Below are 22,877 nucleotides of genomic sequence, written 5' to 3' on the forward strand. Positions count from 1 at the left end.
GTGGATTCATGCTAGTTGGTAATGCTAATTGGACCCGAGCACTACTTTTTCGAATGAATCCTATATACAATGTGAATCATAAATAAAATAACTCAATTTTTAAATAACACCACCGGCATTTGGAATTCATATCTGTTTGCACAGCATCAGTAACAAGAGCTAGCTATATGGGTATTCAGATCAATATTTTTATATTGAACTAGCTGAGTGTGACCGGCCTTGCTCGGGATTCAATATTAGCTTGAGTTTATGCTCCGATTCAAAAAACCATGCTATATTTTTTTCTGTTTCATTTGTATGGAAGCCCCCCTTACAGAGGTGGGCCCCCTCGGCCCCAAAAACCCCTGCATATAAATTTTCATGCCGATCGGTTCAGTAGTTTCTCAGTAGATAGTCTCTATTGACATTGTGGAAATAATCTCAATTGACATTGTTATTTCAGTTCGCTTAGATTCTATTCGAAAAATGCACACTAGTTCTGCTTTTAGTTTCCCAGTTATTTTAGAATTTTTGGAACTTTTCAGTTATATTAAAAAAAATCTACATAAAATTATAAAATTGAAAAATTAACCCCGAATTTGAACAGCAAAAAATTAAAATGACCACTGAAAAAAGTACCAATAAATAAATGAGCTCTAAAGGTTTCAACGTGACCAATAAAAATTTTAAAAAGTACCAATAACAATTTATTTTTTTGTTGTTGTAAAATTTTGATAGTTTAATAGGCACTTTTTAATTTTTTTTAGTGTGGATTTTGATTTTTTTAGTCTCACTTTTTTGGTGCTCATTTTCATTTTTTATTGCAATGGTTAGATTTTTGATTATAATTTCTTCAATTATTTGTGGAGATTTCAAAAGATTTTCTTGATCAAACATATTTTTTCTATTGCTACTTTTAGACCAACATCAAGGCTTACGTTCTTTAAACAGACTCGTTCAAAAGATAAAGTATTAGGATCAACACTCAACATAGTATCCTTAAATTAAATTGTACAGAAATAAAACAAATGCTTCTGTGCGAACTTTACAAAATATTGGCTCAATCAAGCAATTGTAAACAAATAATGAGAAAGGCACGAACGAGTTTGGTGGCGTTTGATAATCTATTTAGTAAGCAAATGTTAGTAAAAGTTACCAGTCAATAGGTGACCGTTGGGAAACTATTGGAATATTTATAGGAGAATATGGAATTAAATAAACCCCATATGTCAAATATGTGTAAAAGTGGATTTTTAAAAGCAATGTTTACGATGCATAACATATTAAGGAAGATGTTAACACTGGTTTGAAGACCGAAAACAAACCAGGTGCAAGTTTCTAATTTTAAACTAAAATCACGTGACTCAAAAAAATCGCCTTATTCGACAATTTTCAGAACTTTTATGAAATGTTTCAAGTGATAATTATCAAATTCCACGTGTTCCTAGTGTTTATTGCAGTGATCATTGATATGAGTCGAATGTAGATTCAAATACATCCTATTCCGTGGTATCCCGGTGCCGTTTGTTCTCGCTAACACTTTGGAGCACTCAGCTAAGTTAATTTTCCATCCATATAATTATTTCTGTTTATCCATGCAACAATAATTGTATTACTTAAAACGTGCCAGTATCAAAGAAGTATTTTCTTGATTCTGGAAGTGTGAATACACTTCAGATATCCATTTGATATGTGGCATTCTTGAAATGGGTCATTGGATTTACAGTAGAGCTATCACCTTTCATCTCCAGGGCTAAAATGTTGGCATCTATCGGTATAACAGTTTTATTAACAAATCACTGCCGGTCAGTGAGAGATGGATTGTATCCACCCAGAAACACAATTAACACTTTGTCTGCACCTTGGGGTCAATTTGACCCCAGGCCACATTGAAAAACTGTAACTTTATTATTTGTCCATGGATTTTACTAATTCTTTCGTGACTAGGTGCATCGACCGGAGATATGTAATACTAGATGAAATCTGCTCAAAAACATATGTACTGGAATTTTTTTTATTTAAATACTTACGTTGTCTGTGCCCTGGGGTCAATTTTAACACCGAATTCAAATTGCCGTATTGTAACGAAATTTCAAAGAATATATGAAATTTCAAATGTTTTACCAAGTAAATTTAGTGGAACTTTAGTTAAAATTATAAGGCTTTTTTTTAGGAGAGGCGGATCTCTCAGGGGGAGGGTTTATTGTAAAATATACCCATGAAGTGGTATATTTTGATGTTAGGGATGTTTACATCACGAAATCACTGGAAGTGGCTCCAGTTCTGATGGAGGAGGCTTATTGGATAGCAGAATATATGTAAAGTGTTTATTGTGTTGTACCTTTTGACTATAGTTTTAAGATGTATTGTGTAGTGACCAAGAATCCTCGGCTCTGTAAAGTTAATTCGTTTGAGCCTTATCAAGTAAATTAATAAACAACAATACAAATCCTGCTCATATGAATGGTTTCCATCTTCAGCAAAGTTATTCAGATGGATAAGGCTTTTCCTGAAGTTAAGAGTTTAGTTCAAAATTATTTCCCCAGGTAGCTTAAGTGTGACATTTATTTTGAATTGTGTTCCCTAACTTAACATCTTGACTAGATAGAAGGTTTCCGTCTTCGGCAAAGTTATTCAAATGAACAAGACCTATTTTATGATAAAGAGATTAGCTCAGACTTCACTCGCCAGGTGGCACTAGTGTGACATTTGTATTGGATTGTTTGCCCTAATTCAACATATGTACTAGATAGAAGTTTTATGTCTTCTGTAAAGTTGTTCAGATGGACAAGACCTATCCTAAGGTAAAGATTTTTTTTTTTTTTTAAATCTTTATTTTAGAGATTTTTAGCCTGAGGCTAGTTCATCTCTTAGCCTAAGGTAAAGAGTTTAGTGTTTAGTGACATTCATTTTTCATTGTTTGCGCTAACTTAACATTGGAATAGATAGAAGGTTTCCGTCTTAAGCAAAGTTGTTCAGATGTACAAGGTTCAGCTCAAAATTCCCTCACCAAGTGGTGCTAGTGTGATATTCATTTTTAATTGTTTACCCTAACTGAACACATAAACTAGATAGAAGGTTGCCGTCTTCAGCAAGGTTGATCAGATGGATAAGACCTATTTTGTGGTAAAAATTTCAGTACAGAATTCACCCTCCAGGTATCACTCGTGTTACATTCATATTTAATTGTTTGCCCTAACGTAATATCACAGACAAAAATACATAACATATTGAATATTTCTCACTGTAAAACATCGTCGCTAAAACATTACCGCCATCTATTGAGTACACTGGGGTGGGCACTACACTGAACAGATGGCGGTAGTGTGTAAACGTCAAACGCAAGGGAATTGACTATGCGCGCTACAGGTGGTGGTACTACCAACTACGATACTTTTAAATTGTCCGTTAAATGCTTGTTCGATGAACAACTTGCGAGTGTTATGTCTGTTTGTCTGTGGTAATATCATGACTAGATAGAAGGCTCCCGTCTTCGGTAAAGTTGTTCAGATAGACTAGACCTATTCTATGGCAAACAGTTTAGCTCAGAATTGACTCATCAGTTCGCACTGTTGCTTCACATTGTTTCGAGTTTTTTCTTGCGTTCACTTGACAGCTCGCTTGGTTTCTGTTTTCGGCCATGTTTTTAAGATCATCTAAAACAAGTATATGGTAATCATAATATTTTAGAACTCACTCCTCAAGGATAGCTACACGGTAAGAAAAAAGTACCCAACGTAAAGTTCACTTTTACCTACTTTTGACTAGTTTGTCTCCTTTTCTCCTTCTATTGTTGTCAAAAACGGAGAAGCAAAAACAGGGGTAGTAAAGTGTGGGAACCCAACGTTGAGTATAATCATATTTACCTACTATTGGGTACAAGTAACATACTTTTGGTTAAAAAGTCAGTGGAAAATTCCATACGAACTGCACACAAGTAAATGAAAATTACTTTGACCAGCTTTACCTATTTTTGGGTTCCTGCACTATAGTGCCGAGATGAGTGAAAAGAACTTAATTTTAGGTACTTTTTTCTAACCGTGTAGAGTGACACTTTGTTTATATTTTTGCTTTTATTGACTCTATACTATAACCTTCAAATATATGCGGTAATTAGTCAGGAAACAGCAGAATCCCATACGATACAAAAATGTGTCGCCCACACAGCTGGGTCTCAGTTTTCTATTATGTGTGAAAATCATGAGTGAGTGAATTCTGAGGTGAAGTGTTTACCATAAAATAAGTATTGTTCGTGGGAGCCTCTATAAAGCAAGATCATTCTGGAAGTGGCTTGGTTCACTTCCCGGTCTGGTCTAGGCATTTTCAGGTTGCAAAATTCTCGACTTCCCTTGCCATAGAGTATGATTCTACTTGCCACTATACTAATGCAAATATGGAAAGGCTTAGAAATTTCTCAATTAACAACTGTGGACGTACATCTAGAACAGTTGAGAGCCGATGTAATAAAATACCAAAGTAGAAGGAGGTTTTTTTTTATTCCTTGATTTGTTTTTCGTCGATCCTGTTTTCCGTGCTGAGCACCAATGCTACAGACGCCAGGGAGGCAGCTTCCACACCTGGACCCTTCCTATCGACCCATCAACTCATGAACAGGGGACCAACGGCTTTACTTCCCTTACTTACCGTGATCAGAGATGTTACGCCTCAGAACATCCCGGCGGCGCCGACTGGGATTGAACCCAGGCCTGCTGGGATGAGAGGTAATCCCACTTACTACTACACCACCGGCGCCGCTGTAGAAGCAAGTTCATCTGAACAAATTTTCCGAAGACGGGAATCTTTTATCTAGTCCAGATAAGGATAAGGACAATCAATTTAAAATTAATGTCACACTAGCGCAGCCCCGTAACGTGGGTAGATCACCTTTTCGTGGTACGTTACGGGATGTAAGATCTACCACCGATTCCTAGTCCTGACTACTTCAAACTAGGGGAACAGGATTTTTCAGTAATCCAAGGAACACATCTTAGTCCTTGTTAATTTTTATGTCTTGTTGATAGTGACAAGACTCGGCTTTGTCCACCGAGGATGATCTTGAAACAAGGAAAAAATGAGCTAGTTACTCTTCACCTATGTGATTCGTAATCTTCTATTCGTTGTTCCCTAGTTTGAAGTGGTTAAGACTAGGGTTCTGATGCATGGTCATTATCGATGTCATTCCTTAATTTTGTTGCTAAGGAATCCAATTTTGACTGACAGAGGGGCGCGCCTTCGGAGGGTGTTTCAACACTCCGAAGGGTACAAAGAGCGGAACCTTTCAATTAGAGTCGGATCCTTGCGATAAATGCAAGAATGACAATTTTAAATGCCTGATGAGCCTTTTCAAATTTGTTGGCATTGGCCTTTTCTTGAATTCAATGATTTCGTTCGATTCGAGTTTCGAAACCCGTCGGATACGGTTCTGTTTTAAGTTTGCTCTCTGTTTTGGGTGTGCGTTCGTTTTGATTGTTTTCGGTTGCATTTGGCTGATAAGCGCTGGCACTCTGCCTCCCCGACGGTTATGCGTGTGTGATGTGATTGTGGTGGTTTTCTCGCTTTCTGGGAAGTTTTCGAATCGAGAAGGAAACGTGATTCATCGTGTTTGCAAGAATCACAAGAGATGACGCTATCTGCATACTTACTGCGGACTAGAAATGTGTGGCATAGTGAGGTGGTCGGAGGTGTTGGGTTTTCTAATCGTTCTATGATGATGTTGGTGATCAGATGTACTCCAAACACTGAAAGGTCTGCGCATTCTACTGTGAATCCTGCGGTTTGCTTCCAATACAGTAGCGCAGGCGAAAGATTTGATGATGGTCTCAATGCTTCGGTGTGAAAAGAAAACGGTTGCTGGAGAGTATTGGCAAGGATAATGCATGAAACAGCTTCGAAAACATCGAAAGACAGGCTTACAGCAGATCATTTTGGTGAGATCTTTCTTTTTGTATTAATTTAAAATTGTTTACATTTTCACATAACCTTTACTTATATTGCCGAATAGAGATTCCTAAATAGGGAAGAGTGCTACTTCGTCGTAATCGCCCATTTCCGTTCTATCGCGCAGAAAAGATCAATAATATCAATGATTTCACCATGCTCAAAACAATAATGCGTTTGTTCCTATCCGTTAGTTCATAAGCCACACCATGAAGCCTATTACAGCGCATTGTATGAATATTTACACTCATTGTTCTCAAAACAAAAGAAGCACTCCTAGCGAATCCACTTTTTCTACCATCATCCGTAGGACGAAGAAAATCTAATGGCGTTTCAATGCGTTAGGACGGAATTGAAACTCGCAGGACGAATTTAGAATCAAGAAGCAGTGTTAAATTTTTAATAATATCTCAACATTGTTTGACTCTTTTTCAAATCCAACGGTACTTATGGAAAGGTGAATAAATTTAGAAGATATCTTTTATGAAAACATTCCATGTTTTGTTCAAACCCTTTCAAAAAAGAGAGGTAAAGTGCGGGATGTAGGACGAAAGTTAGATCAAAACCCTATATATTCTATTTCCTACTAACACAAATGTTCCCTCCTGTGGCATCGCATCTATGAATGTAGTATGGGTTCCCTGCACCTTCTTAAGTAGACGTTGGACTTATTTTCCTTCCTATCCCTTGCGATTGTACACGGCGAATGATAACGACCCAAATTTGAGTTTAGTTCACTCACAATCGCCAAAACTGCAGAAGCTCAGCGATGAGTAAATTTGTCTCATGGTTTCCTGTGGAAAACCTAAAAAATTTGCCGGAAAATGAGGAGATTGACGAAAATTTTATTCAGTCTCGGAGTAGTACCAATAGACTGAGTGAATCCAATCTTTACTTTTCTCAAATTCGGGAATTTTTCCCTGGAAAATCCTGGAAAACCTGGGAAAACAAATTTTTACTCATCGCTGAGTTCCTGCACTTCTGGCGATTATGAGTGAACTAAACTCAAATTTGGGTCGTTCTCATTCGCCGTGTAAGGATGTAGCCAGGTGTATAATCCGATGCTTGATTTGTAGATTTTAATACGTGGGAAAAACCACTAGTTCCAAGTGTTTTTTCACGGCAACACACGAGATTTTCTACAAAATGTATTGTTTGACCATTAGATAGCCCCCCATGATTTGTGCAATCGCTTATGCTATGCTATGCTATGCGATGCTATGCTAAATTGACTCCAAAGTACAGACAAAGTAAGTTTTTTTTAGCACAGACGAAGGGTTAAAGGAACGGGCTACTTATGTACTATATATGGTGGGTCCAGCATTCCTGTATTACCAAGCCGGATGCGGCGGGTACGATTCCTGGTCTAGTCTAGATATTTTTTCAGGTTAGAAATTTTCTAGACTTCCCTGGGCATAGAGTTATAGTGCTTGAAGTGCCTAAATAACATTAACTTGAGGTCAACCGTAAAGTTTTAGTTGGGAATTTTTAAACAAAAATAAGGATGTAGAAGATGGAATGTTTAAATTCCATGAAGTGCTTAAAAATAAATTCAATCTTCATAGATTGTCATCCTGTAAAACGATCCAATTTCCTCCAGCATAATATGATTTTCAACAACTTTGCTCAGGCATGGCATGGCTATTGGGAAACCCCATAATGAAATACTAACAATAAGCTACCCTGACTGTTTTCTAGATGAGCTACTCGTTCGAGATTTAGTTCAAATATGCCGCACTACTATATCTGCCATTCAAAAATGCATGATGTTGAAAGATTGCATCCTAAATAAATAATCATCGTCTCGTCTCACAAAATGTTTGTCCCGAGAAACGAGCTGCTACGAGACAAACTGTTATGATTTTTCGGTTTCTCAGTTGGATCCTTTCCTGGAAGCCTCCCCAACTTGGAATGGGTAGGTGTGAGTTGTGAGTTAGTCCCCGGTCGACATGCAAAACTTTCCTTAATTAATAAATTTCAACTTTTGCCATACGCATACCCTCCTTCGGGTGGTCTCCCATTCTCGCCGCTCTTTCGATACACAACAACAGTCATCTTAAGCCGGTGCCATAAATTTCGATTCCGGAAGGCAAAACAACGACGTTCCAAAGAGCAGGTTCAGTCTATAGTCACCATATTTATAGTCCGGCGGATACAAAACCTCACAAACTGGCAACTTTGATTTCTACAACGATAATCTGGCACCTCGCGGAAATGCTCGAAGTTTTGCAGAACGTTTTCGTATTACACAATACAAACATTTTTTTTCTGCGTTGGTAGGATGTCGTTCATGAAAAACTTAAAAATAGCATTCAGAAACGCGATGATAAATTACCACCCTAAAGGAATCAAGTTTATTTTTTTTTCCTTTGGTTTGTTTTTTCCGTCGATCTTGTTTTCCGTGCTGAGCACCAATGCTACCGACGTGCCAGGAAGGCAGCTCCCACACCTGGACCCTACCTATCGACCCATCAACTCATGAACCGGGGACCAACGGCTTTACTTCCCATCCGAAGGAAGGCGTGATCAGAGATGTTATGCCTCAGAACATTCCGGCGGCGCCGACTGGTATTGAACCCAGGCCTGCTGGGGTGAGAGGTAATCACGCTTACAACTACACGACCGGCGCCGTTAGGAATCAAGTTTAGTTCGATTAAATTATCGTCACGATCGATCCAAAAAAAAAAAACAGTCCTGCTCGCAAGTGACAGGACAAATTGGCTCCCATCATTGTTTGCGCCAGACTATGCATATAGTGACTATAGTTCAGTCTATATTTATTCCGGTGCACACCAAAGAGGATATTTTCCGAGCGGGCACCAATCCCTGGCAGTGTCTGTCGATTTTCAATGGCTGCATGCGTCTGTGCTTCTCCGTCCGTGCTCTGTTGCCCAGCAGCCAGAAATTATATTACGTATTTTGAGCGTCTAACGAAATTTGGAAAAAGTTCCTTCGAAAGTTTATCTGAAAAGGAAACGTTCCGTGGAGGCCCTAAGGTGCTGCTTCGGTGCTTCCTCCGAAAAACGAAGTATTCGAGCCAGTCGAAGCGTGTTCTCGAATGATATGCGTAGAAAGTATGCCATACTGTATATGGATATAGGTACGCAACATCCTGACGGAGGGATTTTATGTGACGGTTCTTGATACCTTAAATTAAAGCAGTCATCCACATGTGGTATGATTATCCCAAATATTTTTTTAAGGGACTTCTTATTAGTTTATATCTAGTTTCTTTTCATTCTTTTCTGGAAAACAACACAGTGATTGTTTTCTCTCATGGCATCTCGAAATCCATTTTATTGAATCGTAAATATATTAATATTCTTAGAGCTTTAACCAATTGCCTACAGTCGAGACGTTCGTTCAATCTGGTTTATGTTTTAGTACGTTTTTGGAAATTGTGCTAGTCACTTTTAAACCTAATTCTAGACTTAACGATAAAATCATGTTAAAACATTAATTGATAACTGGAGAACCTATAAGGTCGTTACTTCAATTAACCATGTCTTTTAAGTAGTAGTTTGCTTCAAGCATTAGTTGCAAATTAGTTTTTGTTCATGGATTCGATTCTAGTTTCCTCGTTCTACTATGTACACAGCATTTGCTTTAATCAAGTTTTGATTTTTTTTTCAAGCTTGACTACAATCGATATGATTAGATCCTGTCTGTGGTTCCGCTTTCAATCACACATTTCTCGGTCGTCGGTGCGTTTCTACACATGTTCCACCCGCGGTGCACTGGGTCCGCGCTGGATTAACGCGCTACATCATACGTACTGTTCGGGAGCTTCCTCGTCTTTGATGCTTGTGTACTGCACCTTCTTCGATACTTGATCCACCACCGGAGTGATCCATGTCTTCAGCTTGTCCTTGCTCACGTAGATCAAAGAACCGACCAGTACCACCAGGATGCAGCTAAGGCAGATCAGAACGAAAACCAACGTCACTGTGTGATCTCGCTTTCCGGATCGCATTTTTTGGCATCTCTTCATGTTTAGCGACAGAATCGGTTCCTGGTGCTTCTTGCGGAAGCACATCAGATTGTCCCGGTTGCGTACGGTGACATTGGTGCTTCGCATCCAATCGTATAAGGGATTAATGGTGCAGTCGCACTGGAAAGGGTTGAAGGTGAAATCGACCATGAAGGGTGTCGATCTTCCCGATTCGCTTTGTACGGTATCGAGCATTTGCATATCGCGAGGTCGTAACGTTTCGAACTTATTGCGCTCGAGATCCAAGAAACGAAGATTCTTCAAACAACTGATATTGAAATTGATCTCAGTCAGCGAATTGTCTCCAAGATGCAAATCCAGCAACGCTGGGAAATCGCAAAACACTCGCTTATCGTTGAACTGAGATATTTCGTTCTGTTCGAGATGAAGTTTGACCAATTTCGTTAGATTACTGCTTACGAAGATATCATGGAGATCAGCCGATAACTCAGCGGATGTGTTATCAGCAAATGCATTCGTCAGATGCAACTCCATCAGGTTGACGAAGTTGGAAAATACCCTTGGATGATGGTAGTTGAAAGCCTCGTCATCGTACCTCGAAATACTTAGATTATTATGGTTGAGAATCAAGCGTCTCACGTTCGGTACATGATGATACGTTTTGCCACGGATCTCATGGATGTGGTTATTGCTCATGTCCACAATGGATAGATTGAGACGATCGTTAATGGTGCCGAATACGTTCCACGGTAGCTCTTGGATGTAGTTTCCAGTGAATATGACAACCTCTGTCTCCGTCGGGATGTACTCCAGCACGGCAGCATCCCGGAATCCTTCGTTGGTACAGTTGACGACGTAGCGAGTTTGATAATTGTATGTTTGCAGCCCACAACTGCATTTTCCGCGGAACTTTTCCCCACACTCTCCAGCATAGGATCCGGCAAGTAAGGCTAACAGTGTGATAACGACGCCTTGTTGGTGATTCATATCGAATTTAGTTTCTGAAATAAAAAGAAAAACAAATTTAAAGGAAATCGTTAAATATCGTTAAATACGCCAGTAGCATAATCTAATCGAGCACCGCAATCAATTTCACGATAAAGGCAAACATTTCTCCGTATAGCTGCAGTCAATTTAACGCTCTTAACTTTTCGCATTCTGTTTTTGCCATAAATCATGTCGGGTTGGGCTCAGCTTCAGCACCCATTCCACCCTGAGCAGCATGCCTGCACCTGTTTGATCAAAAGGCATACGGCGGGCGCGGTAAAAGTTTTCATTCCTGGATGGAGTTTGGAAACTTCGTATCAAATTCCAAAATGTTGTACATTGCAGGCTCACCCACACATAATGTATTTTTAGTTGGAGTACTTTAAATAAAGTAAATCATTATCTGGTAACTGTATTTCATTCCCATAATCCCTCCATTTATGCGGTAGGTGGTACCGTCTTTCCACCGCTAATTCTCGGCTGTCCTTCAAACAAAAACTCAAATCTCATGCGTGAGTTTATTTGCCTACGAGTTTACAAAATTCAACTGCGCAAAAATCACTGATGAGTTTTCATGTTCAAACATTCATTGCTTTATATGTTGGCGTTATTTATTGTTATCACTGTTGTTTTTGCCCTCCCCATGGACATGGAGGTTGACGGTACTGAAGCAAAGGTTTATGTTTAATTTCTTTATATTTGCAACGATGATGATTTCCTATAGTGATACATATCACCTTCTTAATGCTTCAGTATGCCTCAAACGATTAATTCTTGGTTGTTAATAGAACTTCCTTGATGAAATCGGCTGATTCATGCAGACTGAGCAATTCTGATTATAGTATCAGATTTGTTCTACAGAGGAACTGGGAGGGCTTAAAGGGTGATACGGTCAAAATTTGGTCAAGGGAAAACGCGTGTAAATCGGTGAAATCGTTTATTTAAAAAATCAAATTAAATTTCTTTTTCAAGTTCAATTAGTATAAAATTCAGGAAAAATATTCAGTTAGGCTTCCGCTTTTCCAAATCCGAATTGCCGGGCATTACGCTTGACCCCTGCCATCAGATTTTGTACAGCCACCTTGTCCACCTTCTTCGCCCCAGAAAGCCAGTTTGCCTTGAACTGCTGCTCGCCCTTAGCAGTTTTTTTGGTCTTCTTTAGGTTCCGCTTGACAATAGCCCAGTATTTCTCAATTGGGCGGAGCTCTGGCGTGTTGGGAGGGTTCTTGTCCTTGGGAACCACCTGCACGTTGTTGGCGGCGTACCACTCCATGGCCTTTTTACCGTAATGGCAAGATGCCAAATCCGGCCAAAACAGTACGGAACAACCGTGTTTCTTCAGGAAAGGCAGCAGACGTTTATTCAAACACTCTTTCACGTAAATTTCTTGGTTGACAGTCCCGGAAGCTATGAAAATGCTGCTTTTCAAGCCACAAGTACAGATGGCTTGCCAAACCAGATATTTCTTTGCGAACTTTGACAGTTTCATGTGCTTGAAAACATCTGCTACCTTTCCCCTTCCTGTCCCGGAAGCTGCTTGTAGTCGGCTTTGACGTAGGTTTCGTCGTCCATTACCACGCAGTCAAACTTCGTCAGCATCGTCGTGTACAGCCTCCGGGATCGCGCTTTGGCCGTCGTATTTTGTTTATCATCGCGATTTGGAGTCACTACCTTCTTGTAAGTCGATAGTCCGGCTCGTTTTTTGGCTCGATGCACGGTTGTAGACGATACACCCAGCTTATTTGCGGCATCTCGGAGAGAGAGGTTAGGGTTTCGCTTGAAACTACCGGCAACTCTCTTTGTCGTCTCAGCGGCTTCCGGTTTTCGATTTCCCCCCGATCCAGACTTCCTGGCTGTCGACAAACGTTCCCCAAACACTTTAATTACATTTGTAACGGTTGATTTGGCAACTTTTAGCGATTTTGCCAACTTTGCGTGCGAGTAGCTCGGATTTTCGCGATGCGCGAGCAAAATTTTGATACGCTGCTCTTCTTGCTTGGACGGCATTTTGACAACTGAAGAGTGAATTCCAAAATCAAAATAGGAGCAACATTCTACACACACACACCTTCAAAATGAGGGGTGTTCAGGTTTTTTAAATGCAAAATTGAAAGAAATACGTCAAGTTGATATTGACCAAATTTTGACCGTATCACCCTTTATTAGAAACATCTCAAGAGCCACATGTGAAAAGGGCATACAGGCTTTTTGTAAACAAACCTTTGTAGGCCCTTTTCTCGCCAACCGAGGGTCGCCCACGCAAACCAGCAATATCATCGGGAAGGGGAAAGTGTCCCCTACCCGGTGATGTTAAAGGTTTGCGTTGGTGTCATATGGGTGGCGAGAAAAGGGCATAAGAAGGTTTGTTTACAAAAAGCTTATATGCCCTTTTCACATGTTGTTCTGGATCTCACCAATAAAGTAATGATCTTCTAGTAAATTTTGCATATAATTTTATTAATATTTTATTTTATTTAAGCATATTATTTTTGTTACATTCAATTAGCAGTAGCTTACAATACAAGAGATTTGTTATTACTTACTCGTTTTTGCGTAAAATAATCAATATTTGTTTTACTTGTAATTACCTTTGAAAGTTTTTTTCAAGTTTTTTTTTGTGATCTGAAAATTTTTCCAGCTTGGTTAGAAGTTTCGAAGCTAACGCATGTCCACAGGCCTAATAGAAAGATAGACAGAAAAAGTGTATCATGAAGAATGGTTACATGCAGGGTTGCTTCCACTCACTTGCTATAGATGAGTGATTTTCGGAGTTTTGAATTCGTTAGATGTTGTAATGGAGGTTTGTGTTGTTGGATGCGGGAGGAGATTGGAGGGCGGGTGTTTGACGCATAGAGCCTGTTAATTTCGCTATCAGAGTGTCGCAGTCAGCGGTTTTATGATTCGTGAGCGCTCTGATTGTGACTGCAAGTGTGTGTCGGACGCTTGCTTTTTGGCCTCTTCTTGTGTCTAACATGTGCAGAGTATCATTATAGCGTCTAATGGTTTTGAGATTCCTGGTTGTGTGAAATATATTTGTGAGAATATCTTTTTAAGATTTTAGGTTTCACGTTTTGTTTGTAGTTTATATTTTATTTCTTCATGTAATTATTGTAAATAATAGTTATTCAATAATCGATAGTTCATCCATATATTCGTACTTTGACGCGAAGCGCTGTGGATTATGAGATGCTCGATGACCCTGGAGGGATCGATTTTGCTTACTGAGCAGAAAATCATGGATTTAACCCCAAGCTCTTCCACAGCACAATAAATCGCCACCATCATTTGTATATTTGATATTGAACATTAACCTCAGAAACTATTTGCATATCAAGCGAAAACGTAGTCGTGTTTTGTCGCGAAGTGTTTTATGGTTATAAGATGCTCGATGACCCTGGAGGGATCGTTTTTGCTTACTGAGCAGAAAATCATGGGTTTAATCCCAAGCTCTCCGTCATGACTCTTAAAATTCATGATCACTAAACAAAATTAATATGTTCTTTCGATACCTCTCGAATGCTTCAAGCTCCCTGTTCCGTATATATTGCTGAGCAGGCGGCTATATACTATACGCTAGAAACGATCGCCTCACTTCCACCAGATCACTATTTTATTTTTACGGATAGTCTCAGTTCTGTCGAGGCTATTCGTTCTATGAGGCCGGTAAAGCACTCCTCGTATTTTCTCATGAAAATACGAGAGCTTCTAAGTGTTTTATCTTTAAGATCTTTTGTCATCACCTTTGCATGGGTCCCATCTCATTGCTCGATTCCGGGCAATGAGAAGGCGGACTCGCTTGCAAAGGTGGGCGCTATGGAAGGCGATATTTACGGTCGACAAATCGCCTACGACGAATTTTTCTTCATTTATCGTCAATAGTCACTCGCCAGCTGGCAAAATAAATGGAGTGAAGGGAGTTTGGGACGATGGTTATATTCAATCATCCCTAAGGTGTCGAAGTGTCCTTGGTTCAAGGGGTTGGATGTGGGTCGAGACTTCATTCGTATGATGTCTCGCCTCATGTCCAATCACTACTCGTTAAACGCTCACTTGTTCCGTGTTGAGCTGGGGGACAGTAATCTCTGTGAATGTGGACAAGGTTACCAGGACGCAGATCACATTATTTGGTCATGTGCTGAGCACCGTGGAGTCAGATCCGAGTTGTACGATTCCCTTCGGGCTCGAGGTAGACAACCTAATGTTCCAGTTCGGGATATTTTGGCTAGACGCGATCTGGAGTTTATGCAACTCATATATGTTTTCTTGAAGAATATTAACCATAGATTGTAAGTTTGATTAACCTTGTGTTTAGTTTGTGTTTTGTATGTGTGTGTGTATTTTTTTTGTATATTTGTTTCTGTAATAATTGTATAATTACAGAGTTGATATAACGTCGATAGGATTAAGTATATGTTTTAGAAATAGTGGCAATTTTTAATCATAAATCATATTCCAAATCTCCTTTTCCCTCTCCCGATCCAAACAATTGTCATCCACTAACCTCGAGAAGACCGCGAGTAATCGGTTCCAATCCTTTAATTTTAGATTTAAGACATTTATAATGTATAAAGAAAATGATAACTTGGCTCTGTAAAGTTTATTCGATTGAGCCTGTACAAATAAAGTAAATAACAAAAAAAAAAAAATGTTCTTTCGATAGCTGGCTAACGAGAGATTAAATAAACAACAAATAAAAAATACATACTTTTGGTTGCATCGCCAACTTGAGAGGAATCATAACCTACCTAACCCTCCAACTCCGTAGCAATTATGAGGGTGTCGCTAAGTCGGTGACCTCTCATTTAGTAAGTACTACATCAACATTTCCTTCCCTATCCCTAGTTATGGTAAAGATGGGCGTGGCCGGGAATAGCGACAGTCGTGCTTCTGTTACTCTTGTTTAGATTGGAACCAATGTTTACTCCCCAGCATTATTCCTGAAAGTAGTCTAACTGAGAATTTCAGAAGAGACGTGAGTGTCACTAGTATCCAATCTACGAAGTATATCATAACAACGCTAACGCTATTCATTGTTATCACTGTTGTTTTTGCATCACTGTATGAAAAACTAACACAACATGCAGCTTATGTCACTTTTTCTCGAGTGAGTGAACTCAAATCCATGCTATTTTTCCGTCTATAAGGGGTTCCATTCAGCAGCTCAAAAACAACAAAGCAGCTGGTAAGGATGGTATCGCAGCCGAACTCATCAAGATGGGCCCAGAAAAGTTGGCCACCTGCCTGCACCGGATGATAGTCAGGATCTGGGAAACAGAACAGCTACCGGAGGAGTGGAAGAAGGGGGTAATCTGCCCCATTCACAAGAAAGGCGACCATTTGGAATGTGAGAACTTCAGAGCTATCACCATTTTGAATGCCGCCTACAAAGTGCCATCCCAGATCATCTTCCGTCGTCTATCACCTAAAATGACCGAGTTCGTGGGAAGTTATCAAGCCGGCTTCATTGACGGCCGATCGACAACGGACCAGATCTTCACCGTACGGCAAATCCTCCAGAAATGCCGTGAAAACCAGGTCCCAACGCATCATTTGTTCATCGACTTTAAGGCGGCATACGACAGTATCGACCGCACAGAGCTATGGAAAATCATGGACGAGAACGGCTTTCCTGGGAAGCTGATCAGACTGATCAAAGCAACGATGGGCGGTGTGCAAAACTGCGTAAGGGTTTCAGGTGAACTATCCAGTTCATTCGAATCTCGCAGGGGACTGCGACAAGGTTACGGACTCTCATGCCTACCCTAATAAAAAATAACCATAAACGAACGATAACCCAAATCATTGAACTATTCCACAAATGGTTTGGATGATACCCAGAACACGTCGTTAAGCAAATTAGCCATACAATTTTTATTAGGGTACTCTTCAACATTGCTCTAGAAGGTGTAATGCGACGAGCCGGACTCAACAGCCGGGGTCCGATTTTCACGAAATCCGGTCAATTTGTGTGCTTTGCGGACGACATGGACATTATCGCAAGAACATTTGGAACGGTGGCAGAACCAGGCTTCCAGTGCGCGCGCTACCGTATGCGAGACGCAATACGAATAGTCTCATAATCATAGCAGTCTCATGCGCAAGAGATTTGTAGCACTCTGTTTCTCTCTCTTCAGTTTTGTCGCATCTCACATTCTCATAATGTCTGTGTGTCGCACTGTTTTGTAAGCACAGCACATTTCCGGATGTATGCGTTTCATGAGAACGAGTATCATGCGACGTCGCGTGAACCGAAGCTCATGCGCTTTTCGCAATGAGACGTCGCTAAGCGACGTTTCAATGCGACATCGAAATAACAAACTCAACTGGAAGACCAACTCGTGTTCTTGATGTGGGGAAAGTGTTGTTTTGTTTTGGAAACGATGGAAAGCGACCTAGCTACTACACTCTTATCGAACATGGAGAAGAGGTGTCGGATGGTTATGACCAACAAAGTTTTCCTAGCGGAAATTTTCGTTGATTAAAGGATTAACTTGAAAAATAGCCCATTCATAACGAACGAAGTAAGAGATGTGGCTTTGGTAAGCGAAATGTACAATCAAGTTGTGGTTTATTTGCTCGTTAATATGTTTTTTTTTATTTCACCGAGGGTCCACGGTACTAACACTAAGACTATTTAGAAATCTGTCGTCGCAAATTGATTGCTTCAATTCAGCATCATGGTGGCTGATATGAACTATCCTGTGAGCGCTAACACATCTGAAGAATTCATTTGCTGCCGTAGTATGTTTTGTTGATTGACAGGTATTCAATACAATACCTGAAGCAAGAAGCTTAGCAACAATCCGTAATACAGATACGACACAAATTGTTCCTAAATTTATTACTTTAGCCTTAATCCAGCATTTCATACCTACGTACACGGTGGTGCCAAGTTGATCGGACAAAGGTCGTTTTCATACAAACTAGCCAAGTTTAACATGTTATAAATGGGTTCTGTTATGATCAATTGGGCTGAAATTTTGACGCAAAACTACAAATATGTTGAACTTCACGTGTAAGAAATACCAAATTTTTTGAAGCACCTGCTGGAAGGTGACAATAAAAATAAAATTTGTGCATAGCTGATCGGACAAAGGTCAATGGAAAAGCAAGTTTTGTGTCAAAAATTTCAACTCAATTGATCTGACAGAACACATTTACAACATGTTAAACTTGGTTAATTTTTAAGTGCAGACTTGTGTGTATGCAATGAGAAGTCACCACCAACGTTTTTGCAGCAAAGTACACTTCTGCGTTGAAAATAATCCCTTAAAATAGTGTTCACTCAAGCCAGACAAATAAAAATATTAATCTTCAGAGTTCTATCATTACTAGCGTGTTGATATGATCGGTCAAGTCAGACCGAAATGTGAATTTTTTTATTTGATTTTGAGAAAAACGAATTTAAAGTTGGCTGTTTGTGTCTTATGTTATGGGAAAAATCATTTGACCGTTTTCTCGTGCTACTCTAATTTTTCAAATCTGGCTGAAAAATTGAAATGTAGCTGAGGGAATTCTTGATCTTATGATATCATTAACTCATTTTTTGTTTTTATTTTGCTACTTAGTCCCTTCTGACTTAAGGCCGACCATATAATGTTGTATAGTATAGTGCTGTTTTACGTTCAAAATCGTCCATTTATATTTTTACTGGTCTGAGTAAAAGTATTCTGAGGGATTCTGAGTTTAATTTGATGCAAATGCGCAATAACTTGTTTATTTTTCCACCAAATGGGCTGAAAGCTTCAGAGGCTTCCAAAAAATGTGTTTTAGAAGATTTCCGCATAAGGACTTGTTGAAGGACACATAATTCCACAGATATTCCGGTATTATTTGGGTGCTAACATGCTAACGGTATCCCAACTACCGTAAGGTTGCCATCCACCGCTCACGTAGCCTTCCTTTACCTTCCTTTAGCATCCTTTCGACAAGCAATTGCCTAGGATCATTAGTGGTGATCTTACGGTGATTCCAGTATATCTCTGGAACCATGAGTTGAGTCTGCTTGAATCTATACTAGAAGATATTTCTGGAACCATCTAAAAATTTCACCCCATTTCAAAATCCACATGTGCAAAGGGCCACAAGTCTTCTGTGAACAAACCCTTGCAGTCCCTTATCTCGTCACCCGATAACATCACTTATGATGGGACCGCGAGAGTCAAAGCATGCGAAAGAGAGCACGGCGATGGCGCCCTGAGAGAGCGCATTGAGATGTTTCAATGAAACAGTCGCATGTGATTGAATACATACGTCGCATTGAGAGAGCAATGCGATGAGACAAACAAAAATTGAAACGCTCGAATTTGTTGAGAGCGTGTTGCTTGTCGCGCGCATCGTTCTGGTCTCTCTTTTGTACAATAATGTAGCACACCATGGATTTGAGAGTCATGCGACGCTCCGTTTCACAGCTCACTGTCGCATTTGTGTACGCGTGAGATTTCCGGAAGCCTGGGCAGAACTATACACCCGCCTGAAACACGAAGCAGCAAAGGTCGGACTGGTGGTGAGTGCGTCAAAAACAAAGTACATGCTAGTAGGCGGAACCGAACATGACGCGATTCCTCTAGGAAGTAATGTCACGATATACGGTGATACTTTCGAGGTAGTGGAGGAATTCGTTTACCTTGGATCCTTAATGACGGCTGACAACAATGTGAGTCGTGGAATACGAAGGCGCATCATCAGTGGAAGTCGTGCCTACTACGGGCTCCAGAAGAAACTACGGTCAAAAAAGATTCACCCCCGCACCAAATGTACCATGTACAGAACGCTAATAAGACCGGTGGTCCTCTATGGACACGAGACATGGACTATGCTCGAGGAGGACCTGCAAGCACTCGGAGTTTTCGAGCGACGTGTGCTAAGGACGATCTTCGGCGGTGTGCAGGAGAACGGTGAGTGGCGGCGAAGAATGAACCACGAGCTCGCTGCACTCTACGGCGAACCCAGCATCCAGAAGATGGCCAAAGCCGGAAGGATGCGGTGGGCAGGGCATGTTGCAAGAATACCGGACAACAACCCTGCAAAGCTGGTGTTCGCTACTGATCCGGTTGGCACAAGAAGGCGTGGAGCGCAGAGAGCACGATGGGCGCACCATGTAGAGCGTGATCTAGCGAGCATTGGGCATGACCGAGGATGGAGAGCGGCAGCCGCAAACCGAGTATTGTGGCGTACTATTGTTGATTATGTCTTATCTTAAATGTGATGTTGTACAAATAAATGTATGTAAGGGGTTAACCTCAATCGGATGCCAGTTCTGTGGTACTGTTTACGTGGACTTAGTCGATTTTTTCTTGGATAGATTTTCTCGATAAAACGAGATGTAAACCATACTTCTGCAATGTTCACAAGCAACATCCTGTCATCGCGCATTTCCTCGATATTTTTCAAATTAAAATTAGGAAATTATAAAATATTTTTTTTAAACTTCAAAGTGCTTGTATACACTACCACCAACCGGTGGAAACTAACGTTTTTAAATTGGCTCCCTACTTGACCATTCTAGTTAAAATTCTAGTACTACACAATGTTTGTTTTGATTGCTATGAAAATTTGACAGATAAAATGAATGGTTAGTGGATTTTCCTATGTCTCGAGGGGTGAATCGATTAGCTTGGGACCGAAGATAGTACCAGAGCTGAGCCAAAAAGTTGAGCACGTTTCTTCGGGACCTACTAGTCTTAGAGTTACCTCTATGGTACCACCAAAAAACGATTAGTGAGTCGATTTTAAACTAATGATTTAAAATTGACTCACTACTTGACTAGCCTATTGGTCCCAAGCAAATCGATTAACGTACCCCATTCTAGTCAAAATTCTAGTACTACACTATGTTTGTTTTGATTCACTATGAAAGTTTGGCAGATACAATGAGGGGTTCGTGGATTATCCTATGTTTCGCGTGGTGCATCAATTAGCTTGGGACCGGAGATAGTACCAGAGCTGAGCCAAAAAGTTGAGCACGTTTCTTCGGGACCTTCTGGTCTTAGAGTTACCTATATGGTACCACTGATCTGTCAAAAAGTTCTTCCGATGATCACTAAGTTTATTCGAGACGTCACACTGCAGAACCTAATGGACGATTGCTCCGAAAATGTTAGTTCATGCACTGACTTTAATTGGATTTTTTGAGAACATATTTGAATAAAATATTTTATTTGACACGAAAATCGTGTTCCTCGATCTTTTTTACATAAGAAAAATTAACAACAAAAGTCCACTGCAATAGATAAAGAATATTGGAAGAAAAATAAAACATTTCAAGAAAGTGATTTTTTGAGGCATTTTTCAAAGCAGGTTGAATTACTCTTCAGACCTATTCTCTTGAATGTTTTCGGTAGGTGACTGCTCAATAAATCTAGAAATAGTTTTTTGCTTGTTCAAAATGTATGTATGTAATTTTATTTTCTTATTTTATTCCATCGTCTTGACCGACAAACAGACAGTTTTACTGATCTTCTGTCACTTATTTAAAAGTTAGTTTTTATACATTGTGCATTTGAAGATAAACTTCAAGCACAGCACAGTTTTGAATTATTTTTAATCATTTAATTATAATGCTGTACAGTGGATCAATATGAATTTCTTTGAATTAGGGCTATTGACTTTCCATATCAGTTCAAGAGTTGGTGAGTTTCCTTCGACCAATAGCGGAAACATGTGTGTTTACCCTAATTCAGGAAGTCACAGTTACACTGCAAAAGTTGGACATGTTCGAACCACAGCTCACCACCCAAAACGGAAACATATGTTTCAAAACAAAAATCCGCTTTTGCTACTAACTCGGTACGGTCCAGCATTTTTCACCACTCACATTTATCCTTTTTCGCACGGTACCGTAACCGCTCATTCGCAAGCGAAACCATCGCAAATGAGGCTCCTTCCGTGTACGTAACAAATTTTAATTTTTTGTTCAGTATTTTGCATGTTTACCAAACCTGTCTTAGCCAGCTGGTCGAGGAATATTATGCTCCTCCAATCCCCTCGCTCACTACCACCTACACCATCATCATCGTCATTATCATCACGCTTGAGTGGCTACATCATTGGCGTTCTCCTCCAGTGGGTGCCATATCTAGATGAGTGGTTAATCTAATTTTTGTTGTGTTTGGTATTTATCCTGGTACACTCTAGACAGGAAGGATGCTCGCCAGCGCAGAATGGAATACAACAGGATTTCATTTGCCGTTAGCTTAGCCCAAACGCAGAGATATCTGTTGGCATGCTGCTATTTTCTTCTTCTAATCTAGCTTAGCTTACTGGCATTCCGTTCTGGCAAGGGATTGTTATAAAAGAAGAAGGTGAACTAATCCTGATGTCAGCAGCTGCCGCATTCGCCACTCGTGTCGTTTTTGATAAGTTTGTGTGACTAATGTTGCTCGTTGACTCGACGACGACGTAGCGAATTTAAATTAGAAATATGCTAATTAAGGCTGCCGGTGATACGGTGATACGACGGTAGCCGTCGGGTTCATAGTTATTTTAGCTGTTGCAGGGATATCATTGAAATTGATACAAGGCGACAAACGAGATTGTGGAGACATACATATGTTCTTCCATGAAACGACTTTTTTTGTAGCAAACATTATTCGATAGACATAAAATCCATCAAAGGAATGAAATTGTGTGTCAAACACCACAATTGTGTAGCCGCTGATTATATGTTGTACCATAATTTTAACCATAACCAGTCAGAGCGGTGTTTCAAAGTTAAGCTAAGCTGAAAGTAGCATATCGCAAAATAAAGTAAATTTTAACCGACTATCAGGTGGAAAAACACTAGGAAAAATATGCACATGTCTATAGGATTAAGTTGCTAAATTGATTTATCAATATGTGATGAACTAGCCTACGGCTAAAAATCACAAAAATAAAGAAAAAAAAAAAAAAAAATTATTTATCAATAACCCTAAAACTTTTATACAGCGTAAAATCAAGTTAAAGAAAAGCGATTTATTTATATTTTCTTTTAACTGGACAAAGAAAGCCCCATATTACTTAACATTCACCCACATGTTTC

The 22,877-nt window shown here is 39.8% G+C and overlaps 2 protein-coding genes across 2 annotated transcripts in view; both read right to left on the reverse strand.

The window, feature by feature from the left end:
• Positions 1 to 22,877, reverse strand: part of LOC135714370 (8-oxo-dGDP phosphatase NUDT18-like) — a 249,672-nt gene that overhangs the window by 54,536 nt on the left and 172,259 nt on the right. The gene's annotated exons all lie outside the window — the stretch shown is intronic.
• The window catches only part of LOC135714277 (phospholipase A2 inhibitor), a 92,322-nt gene continuing 78,625 nt past the window's right edge, over positions 9,181 to 22,877 (reverse strand). The window contains exon 2 of the mRNA XM_065237647.1: positions 9,181 to 10,869. Within this exon, the coding sequence (XP_065093719.1) occupies positions 9,683 to 10,855 (1,173 nt within the window). The 5' untranslated portion in view covers positions 10,856 to 10,869 and the 3' untranslated portion in view covers positions 9,181 to 9,682. The remainder of the gene's footprint in view (positions 10,870 to 22,877) is intronic.

This window comes from Ochlerotatus camptorhynchus, unplaced genomic scaffold (assembly GCF_037179485.1).
Source record: "Ochlerotatus camptorhynchus isolate MF236.1 unplaced genomic scaffold, CSIRO-AGI_Acam_v1.1 ptg000004l, whole genome shotgun sequence".
NCBI classification, from domain to species: Eukaryota; Metazoa; Arthropoda; class Insecta; order Diptera; family Culicidae; genus Ochlerotatus; species Ochlerotatus camptorhynchus.